Below are 13,946 nucleotides of genomic sequence, written 5' to 3' on the forward strand. Positions count from 1 at the left end.
TTAACTAATTTACAAAGTTTGGTTGAATAGGAGAGTGGGTTAAGATTTTTATTTGAAAGTCTGTGGGACAAGCAGTATGGAGCATGGCCGTGCTTTATGTTATTTTTTTGACTGAGCAAAAAACAACATTTTTTTGTTTGGTAAAGTCCCAAGTGACGTCATGCTGATTCAGCATTGATTGAACGTTAGTTTGTTGTTTCATCTTTTCATTTGATTTGACTGAAGCGCTACAACATTTTCAAGCGCTTTTGTATATGAAAATAAAATGACAAAGGTTTACTTGAATTGACAAGATCATGGATAATATCCGTGAAGGTTTTTTGTGTCCCATATGCGTTCAAGATTTGGGGTCGTTTCATAAGTTGCAGCACCACTTCGAGAGCGCTCATTCTGCCGAAGACAAAGCGGTTTTTGATCAAGTAAAAGGTACCGTGGTTTTAGATACTGCTTGTCTATTGTGCTTTAGTTGTCGAAATGTAGTGAGTTGTCAAAAGAAGGGCCTTGCATACTAAATGACTTGGCAATTGTTATGTTCAAGCTGCCTGGTGTGTGTAGTCAAAATGTACTTTAAAAAATATATACTAATGTTTTTCTTGGTATGCCACATAGATCGTTGTAATATGTGTGAAATGTATTGCCAATTAATACTTTATCTTGTTTACATGAATATGCACTTTTTGGTCCAGGTTTGTTTACGAAAGCTAAAGGGAAAATTTTGGGAAGAAATGAAAGCAACCATCAAATCACTAATAATGGTTATGAAGCATTAACACATCATGAACATGTAGTATGGGAACCACAGGAAATTGGTAAGATGGAATTTGTGTTGATATTTAAGCCTACATATCTAATAACCCACATAGAGTTGGTTCATGTATTTTGATTTCATTATTTGAGCTAATTTGTTTTGAGACAAAACATTCAGCAACCTATGTCACTATATTGTTATATTGACAGACCTTCATGACAGACTTAATGAACTAAGTTGGTCCTTTCTATTCTTTTTCAGGGGTTGTAAAGTCCCATTTTGATAAGTACAAAAAGTTTCGGGACTCTCGGATTGATAGATTTGTCATTGAATCCAACAAGGTTCTCATTAGATTGGACAAGGTTGGTACTGTTGTGCTATTATTTTTTTTTTTAGAAACTGTTATGCAATATTGTATTTATTTTGTAATGATACACACCATTTCGAAGGATATGATTTCAAATTAATAACTTGGCTATTTATAGTCAGCTGGTATTTTGCTACCACCCATATGTGAACTGATATGTAAATTTATTTATAGTTTTTGTCATTATGTAACTGTCACTATATATATATATATATATATATATAAATCTTCCACTTTTGTAATATAACATACTGCATGGAATATTTTGTAGTATTTCACTTGTAGCCATAGTAGGCAAAGCTGTTTGGGGCTTGTAATTAAGTAAATCTGGATTTAAAATGTTTGGCAGATAACATGTGTACATTGTGTATATAGTGTACAATAAATTTACAGTTGATGAACCATGCTAAAGTAACTGGAAAGCAAAATACAAAAGGTATTTAATATTACAAATATCAGTTAAAAACTAGTAGCCTGCACCCTGTACCTTTAGTTCACCTGATTTGAATTGCACCACTAACATATTACATCTTTGCTTGGCCTGCGCTTTTAACCATCATATGTTTTTCTTTGCTAGCTTATTTATTTCGATGAATTACAGCCTGCGAAGCGTAAAGGTACTTCATGCCAAATACTTTTGACTTAGTAATTGCAAGTTTTTGCTTGACACATGTATGCATGGAAATAAAAGCCATTTAGTGGCATACTGGTAGATGTTATTTTAAGCTTGTTTTGCGAGTTTGTGCTGATTTGGTTGTGTGTTTATATGTACCTGTGAACTCTATTGGTATTGCTTGACGACCATTGAAAAATAGTTTTTGCATGCAAACATGACAATTAGTAATTGAATATGTATCAATACTCAATTAATTTTCAATTATGCACACCTGAATTAAAATTTAGAGCACTCCAGCATGAGCATGTTCCATCGTATAAGTTTTAAATTCACTTTTATGAACTTCCACTGTGTTGTAAAAAGACCTGCTATTAAAGCTAAATAACTATATGTAAATAAAAAATATTCCAGGACTATTGTAAACATCTTTATTTATGGCATCATTGTAATAGTTTTACTGGCTTTGTGTGTGTTGGTAATTCACAATTATCTAGAACTAATATTTCTATGTTAATCTCACAGAGTTTGAACAGACCCTTGTACCATGGGTAAGAGATGAAGACGTTCCATTTTGCCCTACCTGTGGGGACAGATTCAATGTTGCAAGACGAAGACACCACTGTAGACTTTGTGGCTCTATTATGTGTACAAAGTGCTCACGTTTTATTACATACACATTGGCAGGTTTGTACATTTCATTATTGACAACAATACGCCCAGCTTATTGTTACTACCAGTTGGTTATGCCCGATAATTGCTTAGAACAGACATGGCCAAACACCTAATATGGTTTGCCCATCTCTGGTTTAGAAGCATGCAATAGCAAGACAAGTGTTTGTGTGTAAAGTACTGTGATGCAAATCCTAAAAGCAACAATAACAGGAAGGTTTGTAGTTTTATAGCAAAAACCTTTTTTAGCAAACTGTCAACATAGCAATAATTTGGCAGACCAACCACATCCACCAAATCTTTACTAAAATGCCTGCATTCTAATCCAAGAATGTTGATACCCAGAAAAACTTCTGGGTTTTCTGAACAAACATGTTTTCTTAAGACGAACTTGTTGAAACTCTACGTGAATCGAATTTATCCATGCCCCGTCAGCGAAGTCGCTCGTTACTCACCGTTCCACAGACATCGAATGACCAGCAAGAGAGCATGGTGCGGTGCTGTCGAGACTGCTCCAGAATTTTGCAAAAGCGGAAAGAAAGGATAGAACAGAAGTACAACCAGCCATTGTTGGTGGCTTTTTACCAGGTTTGCATAATTGGACTGCCACTCAACTGTGCGGTTTTTCTTTATTCAAAGATATTCAAATTTGAATCTTATTTAACCTAATAAGGTTTTGGTCACACGCATGTTTAAATTGTCCCCTTTTTCATTTCTGTTAGAATAGTGCATTTTGTTTGTAGAAAGCGGCTATGTAATGACTGTATGGTAAATATATTTTTAGGTAGCAAACAATCTATTACTTAGACCTGTTTTTTCATCTTAATCACTTCCAGCTTTGAATTTTTTTTGAATTTATTCACCTGTAAAGCATTATAAAAATTCCTCATTCGTAAATTTGTTTCTGAAACAGTGAAAACTATTTCTTTCTTAAAAGTATGACTTCGACATAATTTTATGACATTGGAAAGTCTCCTCCATTTTCCTGCATTAGGTATTACGAATAAGTGTAACATTACAACATTACATTACTCATGCAGAAACTACAAGCCGCCAAAAGCAATGCGGAAAAATTTGCACCTGAATACAAAGAAATGGCCGATTCTCTTAAGTAAGTCGGGGTATTACTCATGCCTAAATTAAAATTTAGTGCTACACTGGGTGCACATTATATGACAGAAGTAATTATTCTGCAGACGTTGTACTTAGTTCCTTCATACAGTGCTAGTACGAAATTAATATTATTTCAGTTGTTTGAGTTACCAACAACTTATAACTTTAGACATTGCTACGGTTGCGACCTGTTCGGTTACGCCAGTGCAGTTCGACTTACCATTGTAGAGTCTATTGCTTCAAACTGCAAAAAACATCTTTCTGTAATAATTGCTGTTTCAACGTCCTATAAAGCAAATGCGAACTTTAATTTTGCGTAACTCATTTGTAAGACAATGTATCCTGGTTCTTACCTACTGCTATTCGCTTGGTTCGGACCATAAAAAGCACGGAATGGTTCGGTATGATGCAACCATGTTAATCATTCGTTAATAACTTTGTGACAACTATACTACAACACGTTTTAACCCAAAGAAAACTATAGTTATTGAACTAAACACACGTAAAGCAAACACAGGCGTATCCAGAATATTGTAAAATGAAGGGTCCATATCGTTTTAGGGTATATCCCTATATATCCGAGCTTAACAAACTACTAAGGCCAAAATCCGTGTTACCGAAAACTAAAATGCTAGTTTTTGTGAAATTGCAATTACATGCGCCACGCTTTGGAAATAAAGCTCCCGAATATATTGGGAAGCAACAGAAAGGGGCTTGGACCCCTCCTATACAATTCCATAAAATAAAAATTTTTCCAGTCGAGGCGAAGAAAGGTTCGAGTTAGGCAAAGCAAACGACCTGAGATTAAAACTGATGAAGCTTTACGAGACGATCGATGTTGTGGGTAAAAAGATTGCCGCCATGAATACGGAGGACAAGGACAATCCACCTCCAGCCATGGAACTTCAACTTCAGTCGTCCATTCGTAGATCGTCCCACATATACTTGCAGGTCTGTAGTTTTTGTTGCTTCGATCGCCCAGTTGAGGCAAAAATGTTATCCCTCAATGCCCTTTTTTGACGGTAAACATATTTGAGATATTCAAACAAGGACATTCTCATGCTTTCTAAAATTGCTGAGATGCTTTTTCGGTTTATGGAGAATTACAATCGTACTTTAAACATGTGATACAGCCAAATTATTCAATTCTATTTCCCAAATACACGTGTCTCAATTTTAATGTACGTATTCATTTTTCTTAAACAACAAAGATTGCATACGTGAACAGGAAAAACCGTATAAATTCAATATTTGTCTGTGTCGTGGTAGCTCATTGGATAAGCCTCAAACTAACCCGTATTTACGATCCTACTACTTACAGGAGAACATGCTCACCTTACAATCCCTCCCATCCCTTCCTAAACTCGAATTGCTCCAAAAAGACAGGAGGAAAGAGCAGGAGAGGAGAGTGAGAAGACAACGCGAGGAAGCGGAGAGGGAAAGAGCGGAAGCGAAACGCCTCCAGGAGCTGGAGAAGATGCGGGAGGAGAGGGAGAGGGGCGAGAGGACCAAAAATGAAACCGCAAAACACGTGCTCGATACTGGCAAACCGAAGTAAGTTGTTTTCTCTGATAATTTATTCACTGTCATTGTTTGCTGAAGGACAGTGGATATAATATAGAGTTGTTTAACTTTTTTGGCGCCATTGGAAAAAGTTCGGCAAACTTATCACACAGAACAAAAACATATGATTAATTTCATCATTATTGCATAGTAGTTCTACAGAATATTTCAGTGTAATGTAGTAGTATTCAATGTTATTAATGTCACAATTTAATGAGTAGAACCTACGTTAAAAACCTTGGGCCTAAGAATATCATAATTGTATTCATTTATGACGTCATAATTCGGATGCAGACAACACACAAGACAAGTTTCGTATTCGTCCCTTAACGGTCTCGTCCTTGATGACGGTTGGACTGCTGATGCCGAACCAGATGACAGAACTATCAGACAAACTGTTAATATTGAGTCAGACCCTATACTCGAACAAATAGGACAAGTTCAGAAAATGCTTAACCAAGCAGCATCTGCAGGACGGGTGGAGGAGGTCAAATCCTTAACTCTTAATCTAGAGGAACTTAATATGGAATATAAGAAGCAGCAGAGCGTCAGAGCTTTTGGCAATGGATCGCGAAACAATTATAAATCACGTGACGGTGCTGGACATTCTATAGTGGTCAACAAAAATCCCTTTCTGGAAGCTCCGGTGCCAGCGCGCAATAAACCATCGAGGCCCAAGTCGGTCAAATTACCACCTACAAGCACAAACCCCTTCCTCGAGGAGAATGACGACATTTTAAATCCGTTTCTTTCATCGCCAGTTAACAGTACAGAGACAAACCCATTTTTAACAAACGACAATTACAGCCCTGTTGCCGAGCAAGATGGAAACCAAGATCCTGTTTTGCACCAAATTTGCTACATCTCCAAGTGTCTTGATAATGCTGTTAAATCGGGTAAGCACGATGAAGCGGCAATACTTCGACAAAATTTGTTAGAACTTCAGTCTCTCTACAACACGTCTCAGTAAATGTCTATTTTTTTTGATATCTTGAAGCTGGCCAGTGTGTACACCTGTTTACAATACAACATATGAAATGTTGCTAATTTATGTTACCAAGCAATCTATAATCAAAATACTAGACACCCAATCATGATCTGAACATTGGTAGACCTAATGTCAGTGAAGTAGCTCCAACAATAAAATGATGGTATATGATAAAGAATTTTGCATGTGGTCCCTTTTTATTAAATGCAGTTTTATTGTAAGGTGCTGTGCAATACTATAGCATGTGTTTAATGTGCAATGTGTTGCAGGATTGTTTTTTGGAAGTAAGGATTATGCTACTGTGGGTTTTTCTGAAATGATTTAAACAGCAAGAGTAAAATAACTGAAATAAATTCATATGCTATGTTTCTTTTATCCCAACCTCTGTCCTTGCCTGGTGCAAACTGATTTTATTGTGTTGCGTCAGTGTTACATTTTATTTTCTTCATCTGTTGTTTGTTTAATTATCAACCACAATATAATTATTTCACCAGTGCCAACAAGTGATCACCATCAACTAGCAGATTACATGCTTTTTGACTGCAGGAAGTCTTTCATTATAAACTTTAAAGGGAATTATATTTGTTTGGGATATTCAAGTACGAACATAAAAAATTAAGCAACACTTTCCTAGACAATGGATGACTCTGCCCACTGTTTAACAACAGTTGGACACCCTGGGTATTTTACAACAGCTTCTTGGAGTTGGCTGGTATCTACAAGCAGTATCATTGGTCTGTATTCTTTTTGCAACTTGCTCGATTGTGTTGCAAAGCTGTCTTTTGTCTTCAGCAGCTCCAGCTCAATGAGATGTTCCATTGCTTTTAAAACCACGGGCTTGGTGTAATTCTGCAGTATGTGAGACTTCTTCTGTGAAAAGTTTAGAAACTCGTTGTAGACCATTTGAAAGTTGAACGGTTCGTCTGGATAAATATTTGTTAAATGACACATGGCAATAATTAGACACAGTTCAAGGACAGATACACCATGCAGGATATTTGCTTTGGAGTCACTAAAAATCATTTGTGCCGATTCAACAATGTCCCTTGCCGTTAAATTGGGGTGTTCTGGGCATAAGTTACAAATGGGTAGAAAAAGTATTTGGTGCAGTGTGGGCGCTTCCTTACAGAAATCAAACTGTTTGTTTAAAATTTCGATTACAGAACTGTTCTTGGATAGACTTTGGACACTACTATTCCATTCTTTGATGAAAGCCTTGTGCTTTGTAGTTTTACCGAAGGTGTTATCCAGGCGTATTGTATCAGCAAATTGCTCCACATAATCTTCAAGCTTCGACTGATTGCAAATGTATATTTGGCGATGGGAAAATCTTGACTTGACGCGTTTCTCCAAAAGCTCCATCACATCCAAGCGACATGTTACTCCCACTACTGCAAGTGGTGTGGTGCCAGCTTGGGCAATGTCAAACAGATTGTAAAGCAATGTTTGGTTTTTGTGTTGTGCAAAAAGGTCAAATTCCTCCAGCACAATTATGACTGGCTGTGATTTGCTTGTGTTTCCTGTCCTTAAAGCTTCAAGCAAAAAACTGAGGGTTTCCGCGAATGATCCGAACACTTTGTCACCAACAGTGTTTTCAAGTTGCAACTGTCTGGTGATTTCTGCAAGAGCGATTCTAAAAAAGGTGGAGATGTTGTATTTTAATGGCTACTTTATGGCATAAACAGACAAAATAATTGTACCTACAATGTAAAATGAACCTACTATAAGGTATATACATCAATACTTTACACAAAAAATTATATTGCTGTCAACTTCAATTCAAACTTTTCTTTGATCAAAGCTTCGTCTAATTATAATTTAAGTACCTGTCATCTGTTTGTAGGTAACCATTTAAATGGACAAAGAGTGCTTTTTTTCCAGCTTTACTGTCTTTCTCGATATCTTTTAAAACTGAGTTAACCAAAGTGCTTTTCCCACTTCCTTTTGCACCAATGATAAGAACAGAGTTGCTTTCACCAAAATCAACAGTTCTCTGCAGCAAATTGTGAAGATCCAGTGCTGCAATGTCAATATCAGCTCTCTGTTTATGTGAGAACCCAGGTTTACAAATTCGCTCTTTCAAACAGCATTTTGCTTGCTGGAGCAAATTTTCATCCATACTTAATGAACTAAAAAAATCAAAAAACCTTTTTTTCAGGGTACAATGAAGATATGTGTAAATATTGTGTAAAAGATAGGATTACTTCTATTAGAAAAATATGTTAAAAATATATGCAGGTAAATATGTAAGATGTGTTTTCATATTTTTAATTTAATATCACGAAACATCTAACAGGAACCCATTTCAACACATCAAAAAATACTTATTTATGTAAAGATTTAATTGTTTGTGGGTGACAGTAAAGTATGCAAAATACTAAAAACTTTACATCTGACAATTTATGTCTGTATGTCATGTGATCAAAAAATATTTAAACACGCTATTTAAAAAACATGATTTGTAAGCAACAAGTAACACAATGTTGTTGCTTATGTTCTGCAGTGTACCAAACAGTGTTAAATTACAGATTTAGCAATTTCATTTAACTGTGATTCAGCAATATCAGCATCCTGCATTGCTTTAAATAATACGGAAAATGTAGCATTATCACCATTACGTCTTAACCATGTAACCAATAAATCCATGCACTGTAACAATGGAATAGAATTGTTCAATTTGCTTTGATCCAAGTCCCTCATGGTGATACCAAGAGTTAACACAACAACTTCCCAGTCAGTTTTCAAAATAATTTTGCTGATTTTTAGCAACTGATGTTCAGTTGGGATTTTTTCTTCCAATGTTGCTGGTAATGAAAATTTTTGTTGGGGAACGTCTGTGGAAAAAGAAAACACTTTGCCATAGAGCATTAAAGTACTAGTAAAACAGGTTGCAATGTAGCTATAGGCTATACGTTAGCAACTAAAATACACAACCTATGTACCTACTGCTCTTGGTAACCCATGCCTTATTGAACAATCTTTTAATTTGTCAGACAACCACGGATACTCTTCTGCAAGCGCATGACGGAAATGCGTAAAGCTTTGAAGTCCACCGTTCGCAATGATTTCCAAAAGTTTGGCTGTTTTGTCAATTTGTATTTTTTCCGCTTTGATTATTTGGTATTGCCTCTCTGTGAAACATCGATTTGAATATAGATCTTCAACTAAATAGTCAGTGTCGCCCAAGTTTGTAACCAAATCTTTCCAATTTTCTTGTAGCACCTCCCGCACTGACATTGAAACTTTTTAAAAATTTTTGCGATTTGCCGCTAAATCGAGTTTGTTTTCATGTGCGTTTCGCATCAGTGACTTCATTTTGCACGTGTACGCCATAGAAACAGTATAAACCGACTACACCAATTTGTTTGTTGTTGCATCATGTAGTGAATAGTGATCTACTTTCGATTTCAACTATTTTTGCTTGCAGGTAAACGTTTTGTCAGTGCAGAGACTACTAAGTAGTAGTCTCTGGTCACAGTTTGGTAATTCAAAATATAATATAGTCCTACGAAGTTTAGGCTACCTAACTGAATTTGAACTGTTTTCTAGTCTTGTGTTTCATTAATTGGTAGTTGTTTGTTCAAACATGGTTGAAGCTGTAGCCGAGAGATACGACTTTCCTTTGGAGGAAGAGAAGATTTTGAAACTATGGAAGGAGCTGGATGCCTTTCAAACCTCACTTAAGCAATCGAAGGGAAGACCACGGTAATGCTTCATGCAACAAATATTAAAATATATAGCCTAATTTATTTAGCGTCATTTGTATAATATACTCCTAGACTATCTCAATGCATGCAGCTTTGTGTGTTATGTTTCCAAAATCATATTTTTGTGCAGATATGCATTCTATGATGGGCCACCATTTGCCACTGGTTTACCCCATTATGGCCACATCTTGGCAGGGACTATTAAAGATATTGTGACAAGATATGCTCATCAAAGTGGATTTTATGTGGAGCGAAGATTTGGTTGGGATTGTCATGGATTGCCTGTGGTAAGTGTATCACATTTATAAGGTATCATCCTTGTCTGTAATCTTGTGAATGATTTGAATTGGTATGTTCTGTAATGTTTACCAAAACCTAGTAAAATCATATAAGGCAGATAGCGGACATATATTTTCCCGCTACTTCAGTAAAATATATTTTTTCTGTGTAGGAATATGAAATTGACAAGAAGTTGGGAATCAAAGGTCCAGAGGATGTGGCTAAAATGGGGATCAAAGAGTACAACAACCAATGCAGGTCTATTGTAATGAGATATGCGTCGGAGTGGGAGGTAATTACCATTGGGTTGCTGGTTTTCTAATTCTTGCTTATTTAAAATGCTATTTTGGTGTAGCTAAAAAATGACATTGTGACTACTAAGCTTACGATTTAATACTACTGCTTAAATAATTGCAGCTAATTTATTTTTTGAAATGTTTACCTGCATAAAATGGAATTTTTGTGACATGCCAATTTCGTAAAAACATCGGTTTGTTAAGATTTTTCATTTTTTTTACTGCAGTTTATTGTGAATCGCTTGGGCCGTTGGATTGATTTCAAGAATGATTACAAGACTCTCTACCCTTGGTTTATGGAGTCCATCTGGTGGGTTTTCCGGCAACTTTATGATAAAGGATTTGTTTACCGTGGGTTTAAAGTCATGCCTTTCTCTACTGGCTGCAATACACCATTGTCAAATTTTGAAGCAAACCAGGTTTGAAATTTTAAATTTATTTGGTACTAATTGTGTTGCATGATGTATTTGCTCTTTGGTGTACAATGCATTCCATTACATGTATATAAATATTTATACTTTTTTGCATGCTGACTGTTTTGAGTCCAGATGTGCTATTATGTTTAAAGGATTTTATTTTTCTTACTATGTATATACTACCACAACCCTCAATCAATGGCTGATTTACATTTTTTTTTTTTTTGTAACAACCAAATGAAGTTGTGTATTGCACTCCATGCTTTTTGATCAGAACTACAAGGACACCGTTGACCCAGCAGTGATTGTCAACTTTCCATTAGATGAAGATCCCAATGTGAAAGTGATCGCTTGGACAACAACACCGTGGACTCTTCCCAGCAATTTGGCATTGTGTGTTAATCCCACAATGACATATGTGAAGGTAGGTTATTATTAACTTTTGATTGTTGGTGCTAAATTATGTTGGCCACAATGTGTTGTATTTGTGAGGTTTAATGTTGTTGTTCTATTTACTTGTCAGATCTTATAGGCTAAAAGTAACTTGTGTCATGAACAAATGTTAACTTTTGCAATAAATTTTTGTCATGAAAAAAATATGGTAGATAAAATTAGAGATTATAGAGAAATAGGTCCATTTTACTCAAATTTGTAGAAATTAGCATTGACTTCCATATCTGGAAACAGTTATAACAACATCTAACCAATTTTAAGGTGAAAGATGTCAAAACTGGAAACACCTACATTTTGATGGAGGCAAGACTCGTTGCTCTGTACAAGGAGAAAAAGGAATACGAAATCCTTGATAAATTTACTGGTGAAAAGTTGGTTGGAAAATCGTATCAACCACTTTTCCCCTACTTTGCCCATGTAAGTTACTTTGAAACAGTTGCTGACAGTTTGTTTATAGTGGAAAATACATCAATTATTTCAAGTAGAAACTTTTGGCTGCAGCCAAAGCCAGAAAATTACTAATTAGCATAACTATGCTGAGGTTATTTGAAAATCTCTTGGGTTTGGCTTTTTTTGGGGACTATTAAACAATGCAATGTCTTTTGTGAAATAACAATCAAACTGCTTTGTAACAGATGAAGGACAGGGCGTTTTCGATTCTAAGTGATGGTTATGTGACAGATGACAGTGGAACTGGGGTGGTACACCAAGCTCCCTTCTTCGGAGCTGTAAGTAGAAAAAAATACCTAAATTCCTTTGGTTTCTGTTGCCCTCATAATTACTGTAAAAAGGAAAAAGCATTACAGTAGTTATTTTTTACTGGGGTTTGTGTATTGTATTCTTTCTTCTAATTTGCACCTGTGTCTTTTTTGCAAGTATGTGTGAACAATACAATAAGGTGAATTGAAAGTAATTTGACACCACCAGTAAATTGTCTGTGTCCACACACCCTAAAAGGGAAGTGAGCTGTTATTCCCACATGTTTTGTTCGAGTTCTTTGCCTAAATCAAGTACAGAATCAATTACTAGATGATGCAACTTAGTACAACATAACTTATGTAACTTTCCTTTTTATTTTTAGTTTATAGTTTGCAAAAAATTTGCTCACAAATGCACACACTTTTAAAGCTGAAACGCTGTAAAACTCAGTGCATATTTTGCGCCAAAGCCATTTTGTGAATGTAGTTTTGAAGCAACCTCTAGTTTCACTTATTTCAATATTTAAAGGAACGTTTTCTTACAGGACGATTACAGAGTGTGTCTTGCTGCCAATGTCTTCGATAAGGATGGAGCTCCCATCTGTCCAGTGGACGCCAGTGGAAAGTTTACAGAAGAAGTAACTGACTTTGTGGGTCAGTATGTTAAGGTAAGACAATTTTGTAGTACCAAGCAAAAGCTAATCGCATCGTGAAAATAGTTCCAGAAACGTTAAAAAAAAATTGCGTGTGTGTGCGAATTACGTGGTTTGGAAAATGCATAGCGAACACCTGTCAAAAGTACAATCAATTGGTTATTACAAATATTAAGTAAGGCTGCATATACATATTATTTCTCATTGTATGTATCAGAATTGTGCTCCGAAATAAATTGCGCGAATCTTGGCCACCATGACTTACCTCGTTTACTAAAATGCGAGTGACCCTATTGTAAACACCATGTACCTCTTAACAATCAGGACGCCGACAAGAACATCTGCAGACTTCTGAAAGAAAAGGGTCGACTCGTACATCAAAGTACCACTAAACATAACTATCCTTTCTGCTGGCGTTCTGATACACCTCTCATCTACAAAGCCGTTCCAAGTTGGTTCGTTCGAGTCGAACAGATCACCGATAAACTATTGAAAAACAATTCCAATAGTTACTGGTATGTTGCTTTCCTGGCACTGTTCCTTACTTCTTAACACAAGGGACGATATCTGAATAATTTTAGAAATAAAAGCTAATGTATTTCGATATGCCGTTTAAAGTCAACGAGAGTTCATGCAACTGAAACTTTTACTTTGAATATATTGATTGAAAACTTGCCCTTATTTTTTAAGTCGAAGATCTTAGAAAATACGAGAGTTCTAAAAATTTTTCTTGTTTTAACTCGTCATCCTTATGTTTAGGCATTTTAACCTATTTCAGTCACATTTTCAACGGTTTTCGGCTAAACAACGTTAAATGCTGCTTTTTTAAAAGTTTTGCCAAAAAATTTTGTCTGCGATTCTTATATCACGACTACACGTCACCAGTGAAAGTAAATCGAATTCCTTTGCAGTTGCCCATATTTTCAGTTTCACACTATCAGTTAACTCCCAATTGAAACGTCGAAGTGTTTTACCATTGTGTTACGTTTTGCAATGTGGCCTTTAAAAGAGAACTTACACACAGGGTACCGGAAACAGTCAAAGAGAGACGATTCGCGAACTGGCTTCGCGACGCTCACGACTGGGCGATATCACGGAATCGCTACTGGGGAACCCCCATTCCTCTGTGGGTGAGCGACGATTATGAGGAGATCGTCTGTGTTGGTTCCGTGGATGAACTCGCCCAACTGAGCGGCGTTCGCGTCACAGACCTTCACCGCGAAAGGTATTTGTGATTCGTGAGCGCTCACGGGGCGCTCCATGATTGTGGTCATGACGTGAAAAGTGTTATATCGTTACTGAAAATTAAGACGCAGTTGGATTACCAATTGGGTATATGGTGGTTTTGCAAGTAAAAAAAAACAAAACATCCGCATTTAT

At 36.2% G+C, this 13,946-nt stretch overlaps 3 protein-coding genes across 5 annotated transcripts in view; 2 read left to right on the plus strand and 1 right to left on the minus strand.

The window, feature by feature from the left end:
* The first annotated feature begins 195 nt into the window (after positions 1-195).
* Positions 196-6,559, plus strand: LOC145917896 (rabenosyn-5-like). Of its 2 annotated transcripts, none has more exons than XM_083003201.1 (10): positions 196-426; positions 687-809; positions 1,010-1,110; positions 1,509-1,551; positions 2,254-2,415; positions 2,786-2,988; positions 3,441-3,511; positions 4,272-4,464; positions 4,835-5,067; positions 5,371-6,559. In XM_083003201.1, exons 1-10 carry the CDS (start codon positions 297-299, stop codon positions 6,044-6,046), a joined length of 1,935 nt encoding a protein of 644 aa, XP_082859327.1. In that variant the 5' UTR covers positions 196-296; the 3' UTR covers positions 6,047-6,559. The 2 variants fall into 2 exon arrangements, with proteins under 2 accessions (XP_082859327.1, XP_082859328.1); XM_083003202.1 differs by lacking the exon at positions 1,509-1,551 and adding an exon at positions 1,693-1,732.
* A 71-nt stretch (positions 6,560-6,630) lies between these two features.
* On the minus strand, positions 6,631-9,338 carry LOC145901213 (origin recognition complex subunit 4-like). 2 transcript variants are annotated; one of them, XM_082988918.1, is made up of 3 exons: positions 9,011-9,338; positions 7,891-8,898; positions 6,631-7,697 (listed from the first exon to the last, which is right to left on the minus strand). In XM_082988918.1, the coding sequence occupies exons 2-3, from the start codon at positions 8,181-8,183 to the stop codon at positions 6,695-6,697; spliced, it is 1,296 nt and encodes a 431-aa protein (XP_082845044.1). In that variant the 5' UTR covers positions 8,184-8,898; positions 9,011-9,338; the 3' UTR covers positions 6,631-6,694. The 2 variants fall into 2 exon arrangements, with proteins under 2 accessions (XP_082845044.1, XP_082845043.1); XM_082988917.1 differs by having other exon boundaries at positions 9,007-9,338.
* Positions 9,339-9,617: 279 nt separating this feature from the next.
* Positions 9,618-13,946, plus strand: part of LOC145909026 (isoleucine--tRNA ligase, cytoplasmic-like) — a 42,688-nt gene continuing 38,359 nt past the window's right edge. The window contains exons 1-10 of the mRNA XM_082996350.1: positions 9,618-9,769; positions 9,902-10,058; positions 10,223-10,342; positions 10,574-10,765; positions 11,037-11,186; positions 11,477-11,632; positions 11,851-11,943; positions 12,459-12,581; positions 12,891-13,081; positions 13,591-13,791. Of these exons, the coding sequence (XP_082852476.1) occupies positions 9,651-9,769; positions 9,902-10,058; positions 10,223-10,342; positions 10,574-10,765; positions 11,037-11,186; positions 11,477-11,632; positions 11,851-11,943; positions 12,459-12,581; positions 12,891-13,081; positions 13,591-13,791 (1,502 nt within the window). The 5' untranslated portion in view covers positions 9,618-9,650. The remainder of the gene's footprint in view (positions 9,770-9,901; positions 10,059-10,222; positions 10,343-10,573; positions 10,766-11,036; positions 11,187-11,476; positions 11,633-11,850; positions 11,944-12,458; positions 12,582-12,890; positions 13,082-13,590; positions 13,792-13,946) is intronic.

The sequence above is a fragment of the Ascidia mentula genome, chromosome 1, assembly GCF_947561715.1.
Source record: "Ascidia mentula chromosome 1, kaAscMent1.1, whole genome shotgun sequence".
NCBI classification, from domain to species: Eukaryota; Metazoa; Chordata; class Ascidiacea; order Phlebobranchia; family Ascidiidae; genus Ascidia; species Ascidia mentula.

Coding starts and splice junctions, on each gene's coding strand:
- LOC145901213 (XM_082988918.1), bottom strand. CDS start 8,183: ATGGATGAAAATTTGCTCCAGCAAGCAAAATGCTGTTTGAAAGAGCGA. Junction 7,698..7,890: donor TACCTACAAACAGATGACAG/GTACTTAAATTA, acceptor CACCTTTTTTAG/AATCGCTCTTGCAGAAATCA.
- LOC145917896 (XM_083003201.1), top strand. CDS start 297: ATGGATAATATCCGTGAAGGTTTTTTGTGTCCCATATGCGTTCAAGAT. Junction 427..686: donor GGTTTTTGATCAAGTAAAAG/GTACCGTGGTTT, acceptor TTTTTGGTCCAG/GTTTGTTTACGAAAGCTAAA. Junction 5,068..5,370: donor CTCGATACTGGCAAACCGAA/GTAAGTTGTTTT, acceptor ATTCGGATGCAG/ACAACACACAAGACAAGTTT.